At 29.6% G+C, this 24,485-nt stretch overlaps 1 protein-coding gene, 2 long non-coding RNA genes and 1 pseudogene across 6 annotated transcripts; 3 read left to right on the top strand and 1 right to left on the bottom strand.

Annotated features, from left to right (window-relative positions):
- The first annotated feature begins 1,036 nt into the window (after positions 1 to 1,036).
- Positions 1,037 to 13,312, top strand: LOC105433145 (gamma-tubulin complex component 2). Of its 3 annotated transcripts, XM_011648289.3 has the most exons (17): positions 1,037 to 1,219; positions 1,322 to 1,486; positions 1,687 to 1,831; positions 2,013 to 2,184; positions 2,261 to 2,404; positions 2,486 to 2,640; positions 2,739 to 2,867; positions 3,008 to 3,187; positions 3,261 to 3,435; positions 4,111 to 4,304; positions 5,255 to 5,465; positions 5,554 to 5,722; positions 5,815 to 5,989; positions 6,105 to 6,248; positions 7,508 to 7,585; positions 12,469 to 12,629; positions 13,120 to 13,312. In XM_011648289.3, exons 1-17 carry the CDS (start codon positions 1,164 to 1,166, stop codon positions 13,202 to 13,204), a joined length of 2,538 nt encoding a protein of 845 aa, XP_011646591.2. In that variant the 5' UTR covers positions 1,037 to 1,163; the 3' UTR covers positions 13,205 to 13,312. The 3 variants fall into 3 exon arrangements, with proteins under 3 accessions (XP_011646591.2, XP_011646600.2, XP_088939202.1); XM_011648298.3 differs by lacking the exon at positions 7,508 to 7,585; XM_089083076.1 differs by lacking the exons at positions 7,508 to 7,585; positions 12,469 to 12,629; positions 13,120 to 13,312 and adding an exon at positions 7,445 to 7,474.
- Positions 13,313 to 14,778: 1,466 nt separating this feature from the next.
- Positions 14,779 to 16,219, bottom strand: LOC148934904 (uncharacterized). Its single transcript, XR_016140824.1, has 3 exons — positions 16,019 to 16,219; positions 15,696 to 15,779; positions 14,779 to 15,308 (listed from the first exon to the last, which is right to left on the bottom strand). It is a non-coding gene; the product is annotated as an uncharacterized LOC148934904 (long non-coding RNA).
- A 232-nt stretch (positions 16,220 to 16,451) lies between these two features.
- On the top strand, positions 16,452 to 17,097 carry LOC148934903 (uncharacterized). Its single transcript, XR_016140823.1, has 2 exons — positions 16,452 to 16,757; positions 16,876 to 17,097. It is a non-coding gene; the product is annotated as an uncharacterized LOC148934903 (long non-coding RNA).
- Positions 17,098 to 18,375: 1,278 nt separating this feature from the next.
- Positions 18,376 to 22,128, top strand: LOC105433245 (uncharacterized; annotated as a pseudogene). Its single transcript, XR_016140900.1, has 4 exons — positions 18,376 to 18,911; positions 19,007 to 19,120; positions 20,749 to 20,866; positions 21,461 to 22,128. The product of XR_016140900.1 is annotated as an uncharacterized LOC105433245 (transcript).
- Positions 22,129 to 24,485: the final 2,357 nt, after the last annotated feature.

The following is a 24,485-nucleotide window of genomic DNA, read 5'->3' as shown; positions in this document are numbered from 1 at the left end:
GTAGCTTGGATGCGTGGAAAGTGAAATCATGAAACATAGTTTCATAGGTTTTATAGCTAATAAAAATTATTTTTTGGTACAATATTATATACATCTTTTAATAACCAATTGTATATAATATTATCGCTGTACGTGAAAAGTTTCACGTGAAATGTCAAGGTGTAAAAAATGAAAAATAAAAAGTGAAAAATGAAAAGTGAAAAATTTCACGTAAAGTTACATGATTGACCCCCTGATGTTCAAATGAAACGATGTGATTGGTCGGCAAGTTACGCTTACGCAAGTTATGCCGCATGTGACGACACTCTAGGATTGGAGAATTTATTAAGATTTATAGAAAAATAATCGATTGTGGTTGGCCAATTTCTTAAGTCTTACGTCTTAAAGTCTTATTGTAGACATCGCTTTAGTGTCGGTCCACAAGCTAATTTAAGCTTTAAGAAGTAAGAAATTGACTAATTATAATCATAGTCGAGTATTCTTTTCATATTCGATTATAATTGGTCAATTTCTTACTTCTTAAAGCTTAAATCACTTAGTGTCGGTCCACAATAGGTGACTTAAGCTTTAAGACGTAAGAAATTGACCAATTATAATCTAATATGAAAAGAATAATCGACTATGATTGGTCAATTTCTTACGGCTTAAAGATTAAATACTTATTGTGGACCGACACTTATTGTGGACTGACACTTAGTCAATTTCTTAGTGTCGGTTCACAACACAGATGTTGATTGGTGAAAAATGAGTAGTGAGGATAAAACGGCGAATGAATCTTTACTATTTACCTCCATTATCCGTTTCGCACCAATCAGTGCTCGGTATCAAAGCGCCGATGTTTGCATGCTGCATAAGAATCCAAGCTAATTATTTCTAAGCAAATTTAAATGAATAGTTGTATAATTTGTAAAATAATATTGAATAAAGCCAGTGGCACACGATGCTTTTTTCCTGCTAATTTGCTAGCTGGATTTGCGTGCTTGTGAGTTCTTATCTTCGATTGATATATTATTTTAGATCTAAAAGAATATACCAATCAAAGACAAGAACTCAGCAAACACCCAACTCCAGCAAATTAGCAGGAAAAAAACATCGTATGCCGCTAGATTAAGCTAACATATTTAACGTTGATGTGTGACAATTGATGTTGAAAGCAATCAGGAATGATGAGTGAATTTAAATTACATCATCTAATAATGCAGTTGATTGAATTACTGGGGTAAGCGGAAAAATTTACATCTTTGTGGATTTGTAAACTAAGAATCGTAAGATTAATAAACATAATACCTACAACAATTCTACATGTAAATATTTTTTCTAGCTCGGAATCTGCTCCAGAGAGACATTTGGAGAAACTACAAAAGGAAAACTTGACAACGAATGTGCTAAATATTGTTGCACCTCACAGCTGTATTCAATATCTTGCTAAGATTTCATCTCAACCGGAATTATTTATACAGAAATATGAGGAACTAAAGTCGAAAAAGTTAATAATCTAATATGATATAAATATATATTTTACATGTAATACACTATATGTGTGTGTGTGTGTGTGTGTGTGTGTGTGTGTGTGTGTGTGTGTGTGTGTGTGTGTGTGTGTATGTATGTAAGATATATGTATGTATATATATATATATATAAGGATATAAGTAGGATAACAAGATACCAAGAAGGATATTTTTTCAGAATAGATTTATTAGGTCCATTTGTACAGACTTTGGAATTAATATCTCAAGACGAAGAATTAAAAAGATATCTATCACAATCTATATCAAAAGCAGCAGCTAGTTCCCTGAGGGATCCAACTATTACACAGGAAGATTTGCCAAAGGTGAAAATATACAATAAGTATAATATATAAAAATATACAATAAGTATAATATATAAATCTTAAAATATTTTTTTTATTTATATAAATTTTAATATCTCAACTAATTGCTTTTTAAATAAAATATTGATATATAACAAGTATAATTTTTTAAATTACAAGTATATTTTTTTAAATTTACTAGATTTGCAAGACTGTAATTAAAGCTGCCGTGGAAGGAGGAAAAAAATTAAATCAGCAAGTTTGTTTAAATAGTAAAAAAAATGACGTTGTTTTAGTAAAGCATAATTGGATTGTAGAACGTCCACGTATAACTTGGGATTTTCATAGCGATACTACTATGGCACTTTATCAAAGTTCGTAAATAATTTTTTTATGAAATATAAGATTCAAAAACAATAAAATATACATAGAATAATTAAATAATTACAGAGGTTGTACCAATTGTATCTCAGGAATGTATACTTCTTTGGGATATCTTGTATTGTTTAAAAGGAATAGATGGCTCATATATTGTTTCGGAACCATTAACAAATCCATATGGTGTTAAAACATTCAGTATATTACCAGATGTTGGTAAGGACCACAAAAATTTTAATCTTAAATACATATAACAATTATAAAAGTAAAATTAAAAATTTTGAGCTTTGTTTTTAGGTATATCATTTAAACAATTAGCACAGCAAATATTACCTTTAGCTTCTTATTATTCCATGACAATGAGATTCGTTGAGGAGAAAGTTTTACCAGATGATGGACAAGTCAATCATGCTTTGAGAGGAGCTATACGATCTCTGTTAAAAGATTACTTGGTTAAATTAACTTTTATAATACAACATTTAAACCCATTAAACATTTCTTTCCTATAAATTAAATATTTAGATATTAATTTTTGTATAATGTATTTTAGCTCTTTATTGTGCAACTGGAAACAGAACATATTCATGGTAAATTAAGTTTGCAGAAACTATGGTTTTATATTCAGCCTACTATGCTTACAATGTCTATACTTTCTCAAATTACATCTACAATATGCAAGGTCAATCTAAAACATCAGTTAATATTTAATTAAATAATTTTGATTATACTTAATTCTAAATATGCATAGAGAAAATATGAATATATATATTTTCTATAATTGAAACAAAGCAGTTATAATAATCAAATGTTTAATTTTAGGCAAATGCTAGAGGAGGCAAAGTATTGAGCCTGCTGCATGAACAAACATTAAATAATATCAGTGGTGAAACAAAGTGTAAAGAATTATGTTTATATCTCATGGAAGCAGCAAGTATACCATATATGCAAATTTTAGAAAAATGGGTTTACAAAGGAGTGATATGTGATCCATATCAGGAAGTTAGCATATAAGATCTTAATAATATATGTTATAAATATTTATATAATATATATATTTATATTTATTTATTAGTTTTTTGTAGAAGATAACGAATTGATTCAAAGGGAAGAACTTCCTGTAGATTATTCTGCGGATTATTGGGAAAAACGATACACTATGCGATTAGAAAGGATACCTGTATTTTTAAACGAACATGCACAAACTATACTCAGAACAGGAAAATATTTTAATGTGATTAGGCAGTGTGGTATGTTTTAAAATAATATAATAGTTTTTATATTTGTTACATTTTTAAAAAGAATAAAAATATTGTTCCTTTTTAAGGCTTGGTTGTCTGTCTGCAGCGTATTGAATTATGATGTCAGAGGCAAGAAATGATATGTAAAAAGTTTCTTGTGTCGTATAGCTTTGTTTTGTACTTTTCTCTTAAAAACATGATATTTTCATATTCTTAAAACTTGTAAAAAATACCAGAAAGTAAGATATCTGTCCAATAAATCACGTAAAAATGTAAAATAAATCTTGAAATAATGGTACACTGTTTAGCTATCAGAAATTACTACAGATTACTACAGATCACTAGATCTAATTGTTTCTGATAGCTAAGCAGTGACCATTATTTCAAGAATTATTTTACACTTTTACGTGATTTATTCGACAGATATCTTACTTTCTGGTATTTTTTATAAGTTTTAAAACACAAAAATATCATGTTTTTAAGGGAAAAGTACAAGATAAAGCTATATGACGCAAGAAACTTTTTACATGTCATTTCTCGCTTCTGACGTCACACAATCCATGTCGCGCCGCGAGAAAACTGAGCCTTAAGTAATAAACAGTATTCAAGTAAAATTAATTTTTTGCTCAATTGTATATTGTCAATTTAAAAATTATTTTATAAATTTGATAAATTTATATTTAGGCAAAATAATACAATGGGAAAAACAAGAACCATTAAGTTATCAGTATCAAGGACAAAAATATATAGCTGCTATTGATAGAGCATATTCAGAAGCTGCTAGAAAATTACTAGAGGTATTGATGAAGGAAAATGATTTAATGGGTAGACTACGTAGTGTCAAGAGTTACTTTCTTCTTGCTCAAGGAGATTTTGTGGTAAGTTCAGTTCTTGTTAGTTGCATTGTTAATTATCAGTTTTATTTTTTTTTTTAATTTAAATTTTTATCAAATATTTACTTATTAGATTCCTTTTATATAAGAGTTTGTAAACTATTCAAAATTTTAAATCTAAATCATAAAAAGGAAATGCATTCTTAAAAATGTTATATTAAATTATTAGCCGAATTTATTATCCCGTTTATAACCATATTCAGAAGTACATTGTGATTTATTTCTTGATTAAATACAATTTATTTTTATTATTTTTTTTTTTTAAATATAAACTAGAAATTTAAGGCACGGCTTTCTACAGACATATTGAATTATGATGTCAGAAGTAAGAAATGACATGCAAAAGGTTTTTTGCACCATGTAATTTTATTTTGTATTTTTTTTTTTAAACATATTTTCATATTCTTAAAACTTGCAAAAAATACCAGAAAGATCTGTCCAATAGATTATATAAAAGTGTAAAATAATTTTTGAAGTAATGATAAACAGCTATAAGAGATCATCAGATCATTAGATCTGATAGCTGAGCAATGACCATTTCAAGAATTATTTTATACTTTAAGTGATCTATTAGACAGATTATTTTATTTTTTGATATTTTTTACAAGTTTTAAGATTATGAAAATATCATATTTTTAAGGGAAAAATAAAATCACAAAATAAAATTAATATACGGCGAAATTTTTTGCGTCATTTCTTGCCTCTGATGTCACACAACCCATGTCAAGTCACGAGAGAGCCGAATCTTAAAGTACATTTAAACTTCTATCTTGTCTTACGCTTTGTTCTAAATTCTAATAGAAAGATTATCTATATTTTTTCTACGTTTAGAATTAAATTCTTTTTCTCTAAAAATCTAGAGAGAGAACTTCTTTATATGTATGTCTCAAAATTATTATTTTTTATATAAAAGATTTTGTTTAATTTTATATCAGGTCCAATTTATGAACTTGTGCGAAGCCGAATTGAGCAAGAGCATGTATGATATTGTATTACATCGTTTAGCATCTCTTCTCGAAGTTGCCTTACGAATGTCTACTGCAGATTCAGATCCTTATAAAGATGATTTGAAACCGGAATTGCTTCCATATGATTTACAATATCAAATGTTTAGAATACTTTCCATTCAAACTAGTGACGAGAAAGGTATTTTTTTATTAAAAGTACTATATTTATTCAATTATATTTTATTAAAGAAAATTAATAAGGAGAATTAATTGTCTCTTTGTTATAGAATACTGTTTCCAAGCAGGTAAAATTTTGACTGGTTTAGAAGCTTTTGTCTTCAATTATGATGTTAAATGGCCAGTTTCTTTAATTATTAATAGGAAGGCCATAGCTTGTTATCAAATGTTATTTAGGCATTTATTTTACTGCAAATATGTTGAGAGACTCTTGTGCAGGTAAATTATTTTGTTTTAAAGTTAAAACAATTTAAGTTTAAACTAAACTTTGTAGTTTTAGTAAAATAATTTAAAAATTTGATGGATTATAGAATATGGGTCAGTAATAAAATAGCAAAGACTTTTACACATGAAGTGGCTATGACTTACAGACAAGCATTTTCATTACGACAGAGAATGCTTGATTGTATACAACATCTAGAGTATTACATGATGGTAGAAGTTGTGGAACCAAATTGGTTAAAATTTATAAACAAGATGAGCAAGGTTTATGATTTATTTCTTTTTTTTTTAATTTAAAAAATATAATAATAAAATGTAATATGTTTTATATTCAAATATAATTTATTTTACATGTATATATTTTTTGATAAATTAATAGGTTAGTAATGTTGATGACGTACTAAGTGTGCATCAAGATTTGCAAGATTGTTACCTGAAAGAATGTATGTTAACGGATCCTGATCTTCTCGGTTGCATCACTGGTATATGCGTTATTTGCATAGAATTCTGCAGTTTTATGCAGGTAAATTTCTTTATATATATATATATGTGTGTGTGTGTGTGTGTGTGTGTGTGTGTGTGTGTGTGTGTGTGTGTGTGTGTGTGTGTGTGTGTGTGTGTGTGTGTGTGTGTGTGTGTGTGTTTCTGATGCTATCTAATACATTGCATGTACAATTTCACATTCAATCATCTGTATCCTTAAGTTGCGACTGTTTTGTTTTAAGTAAAAGACTTCACAAAACCACGTGTTTTTGGCCCTCTGTGAAATTGGCTGAAATTTTAGTATGTTATAATTCTTGATTTATTGATCAAGTTTTTTTAGGCACAAAGTTTAAAAATGGCTAGTTTTTTTGCTATAGCCGTTTGAAATATCGTATTTTATCATTATTTTTGTAACATTGCAAATCAGTTTTTTATAATAATCGAGAGATTTTAGATAATAATGATATGAGATTTACCTACACAGTTGAGAAAGATTTATATGTAACACGCGCGTGCGTGCGTGCATGCGTGCATGTGTGCTGAATAAGTGGATGAAAATTAGTACGTGTTACTCCAACATTTTAAAACATGTGCTTTTGGAGCTAAATAATAACATACTATTTAGCCTCCTTCCCCACATACAAATACGCACACATGCAAATACATATAGGCAAACACATATATACATAAATCTTTCTCAAATGTGTAGGTAAATCTCATATTATTATTTAAAATCTCTCGATTTATTATAAAAAACCGATTTGCAATGTTACAAAAATAATGATAAAATACAACATTTCAAATGCTGTAACAAAAAAATTAGCCATTTTTAAGCTTTGTGCCTAAAGAAATTTGATCAGTAAGTCAAGAACTATATAACATACTAAAATTTCAGCCAATTTCACAGAGGGCCAAAAACATTGGTTTTGTGCGGGGTCTTTTATTACACTGCTTTATTTATTATTACATTATTAATACATTTTGAATATCAGTGTTTTAGGCCTTATGTTTTCCCTTTTATAGCAATTTTGTAAAAACTATAGCAAAAAATTGTGCAAAAAATTTATATTAATAATTTATGCATATTTTTTCAATACTTTTTTTCCATTGGATTGGCTAAATTTTTTTTGAAATCACATTTATTATTTATTGAAATCATTTATTAATCTAAAGTTATTTTTAAAAATAACGCTAGTAACATTCAATAAAACAAACAATGATAAAAATACATAACAGGAAAGGAAATTATAATGGATGACAGTTTGATATATTAAATTTTGATATTTTACTAATGTTAAGCATATGAGCCGTTACTACATTGATGCTGAATTAACATCCATGATTGGTGCCTGTCAGGAAGATGTCTATCATTATGAGGTATATTCTTAAAGCTGTAAGCTCGCCAGAATGCATCTTTGTAGTTCTAGAATCATGAAGCATTTTTTTTTTTTAAATCAAGACATTTTTTTAGAGGTCATTATTATATTGTTAAGAACACGTGATTGCTAAGTATATATATAAAATGTCCAATTTTAATAGAAATTGCTACAATATTTCCTAAATTTGATATCATGATATATCAAAAAATATCTGGGCTTATCTGACATTCTTAAGGAGAGTACTAGGATTGTCTCCATCGATTTTGACGAACTTGATCTACGTTTATGTTACAATGATTGTTACAAATATTCTCTCCCAGAAATTAATGACAAGGTTATTCGATGCAATTTTGAAGTATTTGCGAAAAAAATTAATTTTTAAAGTTTTTCCCATATAATGTATCAAGTTGGAAAGAAAGATTTTCAATGAATAACCATATTGTATCTTCTGATACAACAAATTAATCTTATGGATTTGTTCCGCTTTAAGAATATAGAATGAGAATAAGATCACTGGACGAAGTTTTTCAGTTACTTTGAAATATCCGTTTTATGAAAAACTGATTTATTTAACATAAATTACGACAGTTATTTAATTTGCATGACGATACGATTATAATTTATAACTAAGTTTATAAAATTTCATTCTCCGGTTAAAATCTTCATGAACTAAATTTTGCATATAATTGAATCGTTCTTATGACTCAAGTTTGAAATTGGATTTCGCGCAACTTTAAAAGTTGCTTTAGAGATCATATATCTCTTTCTTTATCTCCGTATTCTTTCATTATCAACAGATAAATATATTTTCTTTTCGCAACAACATAGCCATTATTTGATTAGGAAAATTCTACAAAAGTTTAAAAGAGAAGAAGCTGTGAGCATGAAGCTCAGCTGTCTATCATTAGAGATGCCAGATTGCAGCGTGTTGACAGTGGTTACGAACTTATTCCCAGCGTATTGCCGGCGTTTAGTAGCGTGTCCTCACCAATAGCATTGCAGGCACTTATAGCGAATTCCTAACAACAGCGTGTTTCTGGCTTATTCCTATCGTAGTCGCAGCGTATTCCCATCAATCCCTATCACATGCTATTAGCGTGTTGTTCCATCTGCAATTTGACATCTTTATCTCTACGCGGTGGTAGGAGGCGGCTCAAGAGATCATATCTCTTAATCTCACTAATGAGATTTTTAATGTGCGAAATTTCCAAAATCACCTGCTGGTAAATTTGCTAATGCCAACAATACTTAAATTTGAGCAATTTATTTCTCAAAAAGTTTAATCAAAAGGTGTTTCATTATAGTGTTTCGAAAAGATCTTGATGTCAGTTATAAACTTTATTAATAAACTGAGTTAAAATTAGAAATATAATTTGCGCTTCGTTTACGGATTCTCGTAGATTTTCATTAGCCTTACTATTGTCCATTAATATAAATATACAATAAAGTTATAATTTTATTAAAAATATAATTGCTTATGCAAATGTAGATTTAAAAAAAATGAAAATGAATGATATTAAAAAAAAAAAGAAGTTGAATTTGAATCTATAATTGAATCCATATCGTTTCAGCTTACTAGTCCGTATATTTTATGTTACTATTGAAACTTGTCTTTTCAATTCGATGTAAACAGGAAACACCAGAAATTTTAAACTAATTTTTTTCGCAAATTCTTAAAAGTTGCGTCGAGTAATTTTACTAATAATTAGTAATAGTATTACAACATATATTAAACTCATTAAAACCTAAATATTAAAAAATCCTTGAAGAATAAATGCTACTAGACCCGTTGTTAGATAAAAGTTTTATGATTTTAAGGAAAATATAGCAACGTTATTGGTTGATAGCCGTTTAAATATTGCATGAAGATCATCGTTATTTTTATAAACAGAATTATATGATTTTACAATTCTTCTAGTTATATTCTTCTAGTTAATTTGAATATAAAAATATTAAAGTAGAATTATTCAAATATTAATAATTTATATGAGAAATTTTATATTAAAATATGCCAGAGTATATAAGGTGTCCCATTTTTACCTTTCATATCGAAATATCTCGTAAAATATAAAAGATACGGAAAAATGTTTCAGAAAAATTTTATCTTCGAGGGGACATAAGATAAGATATCATTGGTTTAACCTTACGTGAACATATCAAGTTTATATAGAAGTTAATTTTATTTTTTTAAATAGCAACTCCCATTTTTGATTATTTATTCTTGTAACTGACCTCGAGAGCTCTTCAAAACACTAAAACTGAATAGTCAAAAAATGAATAATTTACGAGATATTTTATACTTTATGTCAAATTGCATATCAAATTCAAGTCTCATAACTCAAAAAGTATTTACCAAAATAGTTTATTATAGTGTTTTGAAGTTTTGAAGAGCTCTCGAGGTCAGTTACGAGAATACGTAATAAAAATGGAGATTTCTATTTAAAAAACAAAGTTGACCTGTATATGACCTTAGTACGTCCACTTAAAGTCAAACCAACCAATGGTATCTTCTTATGTCCCCCTTGAAGTCATAAAACTTTTGTCTGAAACATTTTCCCGTATCTTATAAAGCCATTCTACAATAAGCCATAAGTGATAAGTCAGAAAATAAGAATTAACCAATCATAGTCGAGTATTCTTGTTATATTCAATCTGTGATTGGTCAATTCTTAGCCTCTGACTTATGATTTATTACTAATAGCTTATTGTAGAAAGCCTATTATACTTTACGAGATTTCGATGCGAAAGTTAAAATGGAACACCTTGTATATAAGTATTTGTAACATATAAATGTCTTGTAACCTTGTAATCCTGTATCTGCTGATTTTTAATTTATTACTTTACTTTACCTTAATATTTTTGTATGCTGAATAATTAGAGGAATTATATTATGTAAAAAAAATAATTTTATTTAAAAAAATGAAATGTTTCTTTAATTTCTTTTTGGAGGAACTAACTAACACTTTGTTATTTAAAGAATTTTAACGAGTTAAATTATAAAAACTGTACAAAAAATGTTTCTTGTTACCTTCAATAATTTTGGAGAAAACATCTTTTAACATTATATGATATATTATACATGATAATTGAAAATAATTACTTGTGTTAAGAGACATATTCTACGTTTTCTGAAATGACTTTTTTTTGGGGTAAAAGTTCGTTCAGGACTTAGCATTTAAATTATAAAAAAGAAATAACATTTCACGGGTCAAAAAGTGGGGCGACGTAATTCATTGTTACGCTTGGGTGCAGGGATGCTAGATCGTGGACGTGCTGCAGCGTGGCTGCAACGTCCACGAATCTGGCATCCCTGCTTGGGTGCTTATGTGAGGCGTCTGTATTGAAACACAACAGTATGCGCATCACACATTCTAATTCTCTCTCTTCCTCCTTCTGTATAAGACTGTATCTTGAAATCACATTTCTGTGTCCTATTTTAAATTTTTATTCTATTAGTGGATAATAGAAATATATTTATTAATCAATTCTATATGTATTATGCGAAGATATCTGTTGAAAACGAAATAAGTATAAAAATTAGGAACATGTGAAGCAATTTATTCATATATATAAAATGTTATGTTGTAGTTTTCTAATAATATATATGTATTTATATTTAGAATGTTCTTTGATTATAAAATAGCTTTTATTTCTAGGTTAGAAAATTACAAGTTGTATTACCTCATATATCTATATATTTTCCTACATCGTTAGCTGTATTTAATTACGAGAAAACATTGATAAAAAAGATTGATTACATTTTTATATTTAATTGTAAAAAAGACGGCTATAATTGATAACAGTTTATTGCTGCATTATTATTTATTATACTGATTTTTTAAATCAGTAACGAGTTACTTTTAAAAAGTAACTTGTTACTTAAAAGGAATAAAATTATTACTTTCTATTTTTTTAAAATATTTAGACAAAAATAAATAAACATATGATATCCAATAAAAAATAAAGGTTGCACATCAATTGAGACATTGAAATGTTTGCAACTAAAATCTTCTATGCTATCGGAGTGGAGAAAAGTAACTGTTAAAATAAACACGTTATTTCTCTATCCTGAACAGGATGTTCCATTTGAAATGCCCTGATTTCAATAATCTCGCAAAAATCAATAAGTCACATTATTTCAGTAATGTGTACAATTTTCATTATATATCTCTTTAAGTTTCTGCCTGAACTTTTGATTTCTGTAGCGTTTCTGCAGTGCTATTATTAGTAAAATGAAAAAATGCGTCATCATAAGAAAAGGCACAAAATACAATTTGATATATTGATTAAGTCAATTGTTTTAATGCAGTGAGAGTTCCATTGAATTTATCAGAAGACAGCACCAGCTTTTCATTTTTTCATCGCAGATACCTTGTCGGCTTCTTCCATATTTCTTCTGCATGAACTTAGTGTCTAGAAATGGTTTATATTATATTATTTATTCTCTTTAATTTTGGTGTCTTTTGATTAATTCGGTCGAAATTTTCGCTGCATCAAAATAATTGACTTAAACTTGATTATTTACCAGACTACTTATCAAACTACTTACGTTTTCTTTTGTGATAACGTTATTTTTCATTTTACTGACAACAATTTCGCGAAAACGCTGAAGAGTAATAGAAAAATTTAGATGAGAATTTAAAGAAGTAAGTAATGAAAATCTCACACATCACTCGGAATAACGGGGATTACTATTTTTACAAAACTATTAAAAACAAGAGATTTCAAATGGAATACCATGTATTATATTTTTACTGATTCTAAAAAAATGTTTCTTAATTTTGTTTATGCAATGTACACATATATGTATGTGTTTATGCAATGTACACATATATGTACACACATGTTTGTAATGTATTAATTGAGTATATTTTTTACTAGATTGAAAATAGTTCTGTGGCGAAAGATGGAACAGGAAGCTTTGAGGAAATAATTATATCATTAGATAAGAAATTTACTAAAGTATTAATACGACTATTAGATCGAATCTGTGATTTGGGTTGTGATAATAACAATGAAAAACTACTTAATGTGCTATGTCGGTAAGAGTTCTATTTGTGTAATTTTTAAACAATTTTATTTTAGAATATTTGAAAATTTATTATAAAATTAATAAAATAAAATTTTGAATTAAATTTAAAAAATTAACAAAGATACATTATAAATTTTTGTTTTAATAATGTGTTTGTTTTACATATATTAATAAATCAAAATAATGTTGACAATTAATTATGCTCAATTGTAACGTTAGAATTAATTATGTTAACTCAATTTGTATGTTTAATACATATGCTGAATATTTATTCTAACATTTAAAAAGTATCCTATACTCATATTTATAGACAAATTTATAAAATTATTTATAAAGAAAAGACAGTGAATTTTTTACGAGAAATCTAGTTAAATTTTTTAAGAGAAATCTAGTTAAATTCACTTTATATTCATTTTAATTTGTACACATCCTTCTTTTCTGTTTTTTAGTATAATTATATAAATAATTATTTAATTTCCTAAATGATATAACTGATTTAGGCTTGACTTCAATATGTTTTACACTGATATACTGGTACGTCGAGGGAGAGAGAAGTCTGTCACACAACAAGATGTATCTGGCTAATTCCTGATTTGTGCACATATAGAGACGCATGTCCGCACGACATACACACATATATTATATGCACACGACATATGAGAGAAAATAATAAATTTTAGCAGAATATTATAATTATCTACTATAATAATTATCTTTCATTTATATACATTTTATTTAAGTATGTAATGTATGACACGCTCAAATTATCCCTCCGTAATTAGATTCTCCGGAATCCCCCACTGTCGGCAGATTTGCATAGAGTAACCAGCGCGAAACTTCACGTGAACAACGCGTGTATCATAATAGTCCGCGCGTTGGGCTACCGACGTGTCACCGAATGTATCCGCGGAATCGCCGAGCCCATTTGGCGAATCTCGCAAATCTCTCGGCAGAATTATCCCCGGCAGAGTCAGCCCCAAAATCCGAGTTCGGTCAACCTGTTAGGGCCGTAACACACAACAAAACTTAAGCAGTAAGCGAATTAGTCAATCACAGTCGAGAACGTAAGGCAGTAACATAAACAGTACAAGTAGTAAATCCACAACGTTGATTTCCTTATTGCTTAAGTTTTATTACTTAAGTTTTTTTGTGTGCCCCGACCCTTACCCGATTTTTTCCGATTTACGGCCGACTCGGGTATATTAACTGACTCCGACAGGTGATTTTGGCTTGTTCCCGGCGAGACAACAATCAGTCCAATGCTGATCTGGATGAGTACTTGTCCAGTAAGCGATTCCAAGGCATTACCTAGAAAGCCAGGAGCTTCTGGCGGATCGCTCCCATCCCCAAGCACGCAAGCTTTCTTTCAAACTAAGGCGCTTCTTAGCTTGGTCCCCGAAGTAGGCCGTTGCGTGCAAGATCCGTCGCTGTTGGTGATAGAGCAGGGAGCTCCCCGTTTCCAAGCCGCAGCAAAGTCTAAGTCCTATTCCAGCCCGAAAATCCGTTCGAAAAAACTGTCACGAGACTTTGATAATTAATAGCCGATCGGCAAACGCGATTAAGCTACATGCGACGAAATCTCCTCGCGCGCCCACGATCGCGACGCGTCGAATTCTCGGAAAGCTGCGAGTCAAGCTATTGTACGATTCCCGAAATTCGCGAGAATTTTCGACGAACAACGATCGAGATTCCAAGAACGAGAACCGAAATCATATTTAAACATGTATATATTGTAAATAACAACCAAAAACTAAAAGATTGTAAAAACCAGTCAGTAGTTGTAAATAGTTTCTAATCTTTATATATACTTGTACATATATCTAAACTCTCTTCATATTACATATTATCACATAGTATATATTATCTAAACTCTCTTCTATATTTTATTTTCTATCGATACTCTCTCTCTTCCGACTGATGCTATCCTGCAAAACCGTGAGAGCGAGCGGACAGACGTGTAACCGTTTTAAGTAAAATAAAAAATTTCATGTATTCTTTTCAAAATTCATTATAAGACTTCAATAAATTATTTACTCATAGTTATAAAAATATATAAAATTATAAAAACAAATATGAAATGTCAATTTTAAATGCATTCAAAACACATTCATCATATAAATCTTTCAACGCTTCTTTAGATTTGTATACATTGTGTAATATTTAGACATAATCAATTTTTATTAGGGTTATATGATTTTAATGACAATTATTTTATATATAGCTGAACTAAATGTATGCAATTGTAAAGTATGGATTAATAGTTTTACTCGTACGATCGTTGTATTCGATCTTAATCGATTCGATATAAATTAATAAGCTAATGTAATTTGTTACAATATACAAAGTCATTAAAGATCGATGATCTTATTAGTATAAGAGAATTAGTATAACTAAAAAAAATTCCTTAAATGACTGTCCTGTATTTTGATAGTGAAATAAAAAAGCTAAATAGCCAGTACTGAAAATATATAGTTTAGGTCACGTATATTATAGATTTCAGTACTGGCAGTATCGAAACACAACCTCTGTGTTACACACATACTGTATCACTGTGTTCCGTAGCTGGAAAGTATCCTTTGTCTCATATGCTAAGAGAAATGAAAGCTCTGTATATAAGATATGGGCAGCAATAGAGACACTACAATCAAAGACTGGCCATGACTCTGATCCGCCATGTTTTGGCTAAATCCTACGAGAAAGAAAAAAATATACATCTTACTCTAATCAATAACGTGTTTGATTAGAATGAAAGAAATATACATTATCTCAATCTACTAATAGCGATATTTTTTACTTTGCATGTGCATTGATTTAAGTGTATTGTGCATGTGTATTAAACACGTGGAAAACGTGATAATATATTATTAAATAATAGAGATACTAAAATTGCAAAATATAGTTATAAATTAATTAATTGTGATAAATTTTTAATTAATTGTGATAAATCAATATAAAAAATAGATGGATGTTTATTTTTTTACTTAAATTTTATTTTATATTGTAATAAAGTTTGTTTATAATAATAATAAATATGTATAATAATCCTTTTTAAAAAAGGTATGACATTGATACTTGCATCTCTTGAAATTTCCTCGAAGTTTATTGTTGACGTTTTCCCATGATGGGTTCTCTCGCTGCGCTAATAATGCTTTGTGAATAGCTGTCAATGTATTGATTTCACAGAGGATTATTTTGACAATTGTGTATCAAGAAGTTAAAAATATTATAGTGTAACAGTAATATAATAATATTATATTAATTTTTGCTCTTGTGTTGAAAAAAATAAATAGTGAAAAAAATAAATAAATAAATTTAAAATTGTTAAAATTAAAGGATATATTAAAAATTGGTAATATAATTATGTAAAATAAAGTTTTATAAATATACATATTTTATTACCTTTAAAATGCTTATGTTTTTAAAGTATAATATTACAATTTAAGATTAATGTAGTTAATGTGTTGAAAATTTGAAAATAAGTGGAATAGCCAAAAGATGGCGGATTAATCAAAAATTGCTTTTTCATGACCAGCCTCTGATTATAGTAAGTGCTTTCCAACAAACAAACAACATATACAAAGCGGCACTGTGTAATACAGTGTCTACACTAGTGGTGGTTTCCATCTATGACACAGAGAGACACAGAACGACACTGCGAACATCTACAAGCTCGATCCTAAAGCTAGCGGCACACGATACTTTTTTCCTGCTGATTTGCTAGCTAGATTGCGTATTCGTTAAGTTCTTGTCTCTGATTGGTATATTCTTTTGGATCTAAAAAAATATATCAATCGAAGATAAGAGTTCAATAAGCACGCGAATCCAGCTAGCAAATCAGCAAGAAAAAAAGCATCGTATGCCGCTGGCTTAAGTTTGGCTGTGTTTGGCCGTGGACATCAATAGTGCCAATATCGAGCAAAATTATTTTTTTAAGTATGGTACTAATATACATTCCGGTCATTATTGGATGCGTTCCGTTTCTTACATAATGCGTATAATGCATCATTTATCCTTGTTTAATAGTTTAAGGATAAATGATACATCATGTGCATCATGCGAGAAACGAAACGCATTCTTTATCTGCAAAAAAAGTCTTCGTCGCGTTCGAATAACGTAGTACCGAACTCGAAATTCTTAGGTAATCAATATTCAGTTTTTTTTTATTTAAAGAACTATATAAGTTTAAAAATATTACGTATTTGTTGACCCATTATTACATATTAGTACATATTCTATTGGATTAATTTTTATTGCAGATATGTTCTTTTGTCGGCATAGAGGAATTATTCCTACATTAGATGATGTTAAGCATCATGCTTGTTTCAAAGGAAAAGAAGTTTTCCTTGAAGGAGAAAAGGAATTATACTCACCTGAAATGAATGAGATTCCATGTAATGTCAAATCGAAAAGATCATAGTTATTTCACAAATATAAAAATAAAGCGCTTTGTAGCCAGGAATGAAATAATCAATACATATAATTTACTTAAATTTATTTCAGTATGTATCAATAATTCATCAAAAATTGGCAATAATGGATGATAACGAAAAAAAATGCGCTCATGTTTATGCGTGATGGTCTTTCCTACGTCACAATCTTTTACACTCTCTAAGTGTCGGTCCACAATAAGTATTTAATCTTTAAGTCGTAAGAAATTGACCAATCATAGTCGATTATTCTTTTCATATTAGATTATAATTGGTCAATTTCTTACGTCTTAAAGCTTAAGTCACCTATTGTGGACCGACACTAATGAGTGTGTTTAGTAACTTATGTGTTCCAATTAAACTCTGTGTCTTACAATGTCTCTCTGTGTCATATTGTATAATACCAAACTCTCTTTGTTAGAAAGCACCCAATGTCTCTAGCTCCCATTAGTGTCGGTCCACAATAAGTAAATCTAATCTTTAAGCCGTAAGAAATTGACTAATCATAGTCGAGTATTCTTTTCATATTCGATTATTGGTCAATTTCTTACTTCTTAAAGCTTAAATCACCTATTGTGGGCCGACACTTAGGTGGATGCTCCATCTGTAAATGCTGTGTAGCGCGTACTCGTAGATGATGGTATCAATTATCAGTTTGATGAGTCTGTCTATGATAAATAGTGCCAGAACTCCCGCGCTAGCAAAGCCGAACGTGATGAAACCTTACAGGCGCTTTCCCGCGCTTTCGGCAATGGTCTAGAGACTTTTCATCTAGTAAGTTCATCAGAGAGATGCTTCCGCTTGGTACATTCTGTCCCAGGGCGCCTCGTGCGATAATATTCAGCATCGACGACTTTTCGATCGGGAAATTATGTGATTCTGGAGTCGGTTCAAGTCATCCGTGGAATAGATTCCGCTAGTGCCTAAGGTGTCTGGATTGACGTATTTCCACGTGGGCGTAGTGAGCGGCTGGATCGTTGGCGGCGAAAGTGATTCCGATAGTTTCGTGGTTATGCGATACCACGTGTCGTGTAATTTGTACATGCTGGGAAGCAATTCGTTACAGTCTTTATGCGTTCCAGTCGGGTAACACCCGTTCGACCACGTCCCGATTGATTATTAGCCACTTACAGCGCTTGAACAGTGGAAAAATTCTAGGCACCCGCTCCTGCGAGTGACTAATGATCAATCGGGACGTGGTCAAACGGGTGTCACCTATATTCTCTCAGAGCACGCTTAAATAGAAATGTTAGCGCACTTTTTCATCGTTCTATCTTTATCATTCAATAGACGTAAAACAAGGATAAAATGACAAAAAAAGCGCGCTAACATTTTTATAAACAAATAAATATATCTTTTAACATTTTTTACTTAGATAGAAAACAGTTAAAATTTCCGAAGAGAGATATAAATTTTTCTTCGGATACTTTAATCTTTATTCTTGATGGAACTCAAATTTATGTAGATCTTTCTAAAATAAGAAGAAAAATATGTAATAATACACAAAATTAAAATGATGAAAATATTCAAAATGATCAAAATGATGAAAATGATCAGAATAATCAAAATAAAATTGCTATAAATACAACTTCATCGTGGTTTTGGAACAATACATCAACAAAACTGTTGTTAGACACTTATAAATCTAAGACAAATCTTATAAATACAAGAAAAATAAAAACTTATAAAACTTTATGGAAACAAATTGCACAAGAAATGGGTCATAGTATACAGTAATTATCCTGTAATCCCGTTGTAGAAAAAGTGGAAAATAAAATTAAAATAAAATTAAAACGTTCATATAAAAATATGATTAGTAATAATAAAATGATCGACAGAGCAAGAAAGACTTGTAAATATGAAGCGTAAATACTTATAAAAATAAATAATATTATATATTATAAAAGAATAAATAAATGTATAATATTACGAATGATACTAATATTCTCTTTAATAACAGTGAGTTAACAGATTTATTAGGAGAAAAACATAGCATTCAACCATTTGCTGTATCAGGAAGAAATGGTTTAGTACTTAGAGGACAACTGGATTTCAATAAGGAAAATAATGCTGCGTAAGTACAATATAGAATATACAAACTGTGCATATATATATATATAGCTAAATTTATTTATGATACTGTCATTTTTTACATAGAATATTGAATGCTAAAAGAGATGAAAACATTAAAGTTTTTAGAGAAATTGCAAAAAGTATCGAACAAATTGCTACATTTTCATACAGAATTTATATATATTTATCCATTAACACAAAAAATATGGAGATTGCTTATTTCTGTATTTCTATATTTTTAATATTTTTTTGTTTTATTTCTATATTTTATTAAATATCTTGTTTGTTATATTTTATTTAGTTTTAGTCTAAGTGTAAAGTCTGAGTTAATATATGTAATATTAAAAGAACATGTTTAGTTATGTTGATTTTTATTAACTTTAATCTCTGAAAAATACTTATAATATTTTGAAGTTTTTAAATATTAAGTTTTTTTATTCTTGATAGTATTATACAAATATTTTAATATTTTTTTTGTTTAGAAAGTTTATGTTTGTTATTAAAAAAAGTGTTTGTATTATCAAAAGTAGTTTAATATTTTGAAGTTTTTAAATATTAAGTTTTTTTATTCTTGATAGTATTATACAAATATTTTAATATTTTTTTGTTTAGAAAGTTTATGTTTGTCATTAAAAAAAGTGTTTGTATTATCAAAAGTAGTATAATATTTTGAAGTTTTTAAATATTAGGTTTTTTTATTCTTAATAGTATAAATATTTTAATATTTTTTTGTTTAGAAAGTTTATGTTTGTTACTAAAAAAAGTGTTTGTATTATCAAAAGTTGTTTGTATTATTAGAACTAATATACACATATATATATATATATATATATATATATATATATATATGGCAAGCTATCAGGTGCTGTCATTCCTATTAAGTTCCTATTAAGTTTAAGTAAAAGTAAAGCAATATTTCCAATTAAAAAGCTTTTTTGAAGAGAGATTTATCCTTCATAAGAAAAAGTTTATAATATTACACTAATCAGTTATGTTATGACTTTCAATATTTTTGTAATAAATATGTATAAAACATATTTTTTATATATAATATAAAATAAATTTATGAAAAATAATAAAATAGTTTTATTTCAAAGATATTACATGTTGATATACAAGTAAATATATAATACTATAGTAAATATAAAATTATAGTAATAAAATAAAATAATGATAAAAAATATAGTAATAAAATAAAAGTATTTTCATTATAATTTCTCTGTTTGACATATAAAATATATTTATATATCTCGAGCAATTAATTAACGACATAACTTATCTCGTAAAATGCGGCCACATTCATTCCTAGGGATAATTTTGTTACGTCGTGACGACTGCACGATTCTTCTCTTTCGAGTATCTGTTATTAGAATTTAATTAAGCGGATAAACGAGTGACACATGTTCTGTTACTCTGTTAGATCGCGACGGTTACGCAACTGATCTCTTTCGGGAGTCGGTTATTAAGAATTTGGCTAAGCTAAAATAATTCCTATTATCCTAATCGCGGAAAAACACGTGTACAGATGTTTTTCTCCACGAAATCATATATATATAGTACCCTTAAAGGCACGGAGCACTCACTGCTACGTCCTTTTTTCACGCGGTCAGAACATTTTCAGTTTATCAGTTGTCAATAATTCAGTCGGTATCAGTCGAAAATAATCAACAAGTACAAGTGACCAAGTTTCCTGGTGACACCGTTACCGCCTTCATCATCTCGCAGGTCCCAAGTCTCCAGAGTAAAAGTAAGTTTAATTACACATAGAAAAATTCCCTAATAATAGTTTTCGGGTCTCTTCTCCTTATACTTTCTCATTCCTCCCTTACATCCTTTCTATCCTCTGCCGTTCTCCTTACACTTCTACTCCCTTTTTCTTTTTCTTTTCTCTTTCTTTCTTTGCTTGGGCCGTCGGATCTGTCGGGCTCCCTATGCGTTGCGGAGCACTCAGCAGGTTCATGGCCGCCGAATAATTCGGCAAAATCTGCTTCTTCTCTATTGGCTTCAGCTGTCGAACCTCTCGGGCTCCCTATGCGTTGCGGTAGCACTCAGTAGGTTCATGGCTGCCGAATGATTCGGCAAAAATCTGCTTCTCCTCTGTTGGCTTCAGCCGTCAAACCTCTCGGGCTCCCTATGCGTTGCGGAGCATTCAGCAGGTTCATGGCTGTCGAGTAATTCGGGAAATCTATTCTTTTCCTTTTTCTCTCCTCTCTTACAATTTTCTCTTTCCTTTTTAATTTCTCTCCTCTTGGATCTCTCGGTTTCCTGAAATATTTCAGAGATAGCCTTAAGGTTCGCGACTAATGACATTTCCTTCATATTCCAAATCCATTTCTTCTAGTGAAAGTTGCATCATCCACTCTTTCCGACGCTCAGAGATGGAGGCGAGTCCTGAAGAGGCTCCGTTACCGTCGCAACAACCGAGCTCGTCAATCAGGGAACTAGGACATCCGAGGTTTTGACACATGAAGAAACCACGAGTTGTTCCAGCAGGAGACCCCATTATTTATACATATTTCCTCCATCCTATTCCCCGATCAAACCATCTGAACCTGGATCACCCCCAGATTTCAGCACTCTTCCCAGAGCGCCATGACCTCCAGATATATCCAGATTTCCGCATCCAGAAATTCTTGGACGAGTTCTGCGAACTCCGGACTCCTTCCCCTCCTCCCCTAGATCTCACTATCGAAAACCCGACCTCCTCTCCGAAACAACCACACACAGATAACAAAATACAAGTTTAAATAGATTAATAACGGATTAAAAATACTAAACTAATAGAATTTGTACACAGAAACCAAATAATACATCCGTCAATTTTTAGAACATTTATATTACATGAATTTCTGTACGTAACACCCTTCTTGTTTTATTATTTTTTTTTCAAATGTAAATATATATATCGTCAGTAAATGTATTTCAACGCAAGAAATAATGACACGATCTTGTAGCTACCTAACCTTGTAATCGTTTTAAAATTATTAATTACATGTAAAATTTAAATTATTTATCGTTTAGTTATTTGCTCCCTCTTTCATTCCTCGTTATCCCAAGATTCGCGCATGGTCCTGTCCCTGGCAAAAGAGATTAAATTCTCTTGCCTAAATTACGGACCGACGGACGCACGTCACGCAGTCGAAGTCATAGCGTCTTTTTCAAGACGTTGACTCGCACTCGTGGTTCTGCACAGTGTGTCCGACTCGTAGGGACGCCTCAGCGCGCCCACCTGCGAGAGGGTATTTGGAGCGTCCTTCCAAGCCCCATCCATTTTTAAAAAAAATATTTACTTCGGGCTGGACGTAACAATTTCATTATTATTATTTTTAATAATCTCGGTTTCTGGATCAGGATAATCTTCATGCAGAGGTTCCAATTCTAATTCTATTTCGCCTGCGCTTGCTAAATTATGTAAAACACAACAAGCATGTATTTGTACCATACATACAATATTGTACAATATTACATATGTAATTTATACATGACGTTTGCACAAAAAAGTTATATAAAACACAAAAGTAAATTATATCAATAATTCCAGGAAACTGTTTTTCTCTAAGAAAAAATATGTCATTGTTTCTTTTTTTTGTAATGTAGGAAATCTTATAATATGTGGAGCAAGCTGCATTAAAAAGTTTGTTACCCTTATTAAAAGTTCATACAGTGTACTAATTGTAATATCAAATCAATCCGCTACGTCATATTCTGCGCTTTCATGACCAAGATACCACAAGTAAGTTAAAATATATTTTTCTGGTGAAATTGGTGCATATCCTGCGTATTCTGCAATATATATATTGAATGGATTTAAATAAATGTAATTACCATGTAAACAATTTAAGAACTTAATTTAAATTACAATCTGTATTTTATTTACTATAATTACTATAATTATTACTATAAAAATAAATAATAATACATTTTATATTTACTATAAACAATATAGTAAACTTTGTAAAGATGTAAAAATTGGAGATATTGTAAAATGGCCAATGAGATTATAAACAACTGCACGACGAAAATGCATTACAAAATCTTTTCCATATGATTTCGGACTACAGTTTCTATGTAATTGTTAACTTTAATATAATGAACATGTTGTATTAATGTTAATCGCAAGAAGTGTAGTATTTCATCTTCTAAAAATTATAAACAAGAAGACAGAAATTTAATTATAATTATAATTATAATTATAATTATAATCAAATTATAATTATAATCAATTTAATAAATATATTAATATATATTTAGTATATTTATTAATAGTAAATAGTAAATACTTTATTATTTAGCAATAGAGCGTTGATGTATATATACTATTTTTACATACCGTCATCATATAATAATATGAAACGGAGGTACTGGAGCTAGTAAAATTATTTCGTCATCGTATATATCCATTATTTCTTTCAGTTCTAATATTTTAGCAATATTTTCTCTAATATTTCCATACGCCATTTTAATAGTTTATGCACTTTGATGTTTGAGCTATTTCGTACAAATAACTAAATAAATTAGTACACTTTTCATATTATTTATTAGAATTCAAGTGCGAAAAGTGCATGCAACACGAGCAAACCATGTTAGTTTTTGAATAATAGTTCGAAAAAATCGCGAGTAAGGAAAGGAGGGGAGCGGCGTTCTATGGATCGTGATTGTTTTTGTGTTTCCGGTTTTTCCGGCAAATGATAAAACTAGTTTTTTAAAAATTTCATCTATCGTTCCACACCCTGAATTTACTCATTTGTGTGTTTGCCAACGGCCGCTAGTTGCAATCTCCTGATTGGTGCTTTTTTAGTCCCCCCGGTTTCGTGGATGTCGTCTTTGAACGATTTCGGTGACCACTGCGTTTCTCACGTGCCAGAAATTCCAATTTTATTAGTAGGATGCTATAAATCTTTAGGCGCTGGCGGGACTGTCGCTTACAAAAAATTGTTATTTTCAGATGATTTGATTATAGGATATGTCTTGAGAGAAGTTCTGTGCATATTTTGAGAAACTCACGTTTCCGATAATAAAAGAGAAATTCTTTCTAGATCGTTCGAGGCATTTTTGTTTGCTGATTAGCAACCGTTTCTTTTTTCCGAAAGAGAAGAATCGTGAAATCCGGACATAACAGCAACATATAATTATTTTTATGACATGGAAATTATTATAAGAAGATATCTTTTTTATATTAAAAATAGAAATCATAATTTAATACAATTTTTTCTTGCAAAAATAATTAATATTCGATGTGACACACTGGGAACTTGTTATAATTTATTTAACAAAATAATGAAGCGTTATATTATATTTTGCATAAAAATTAATTGCAAGAAAGGACGATTAAAAAATAAGATTTTTTAATAAAATAATTTTTAGTA

Source organism: Pogonomyrmex barbatus, unplaced genomic scaffold (assembly GCF_055798465.1).
Source record: "Pogonomyrmex barbatus isolate J1 unplaced genomic scaffold, ASM5579846v1 scaffold7, whole genome shotgun sequence".
Lineage (NCBI taxonomy): Eukaryota > Metazoa > Arthropoda > Insecta > Hymenoptera > Formicidae > Pogonomyrmex > Pogonomyrmex barbatus.
The sequence above is the reverse complement of the archived record's forward strand: the minus strand, read 5'-3'. Positions and strand labels throughout refer to the sequence as shown.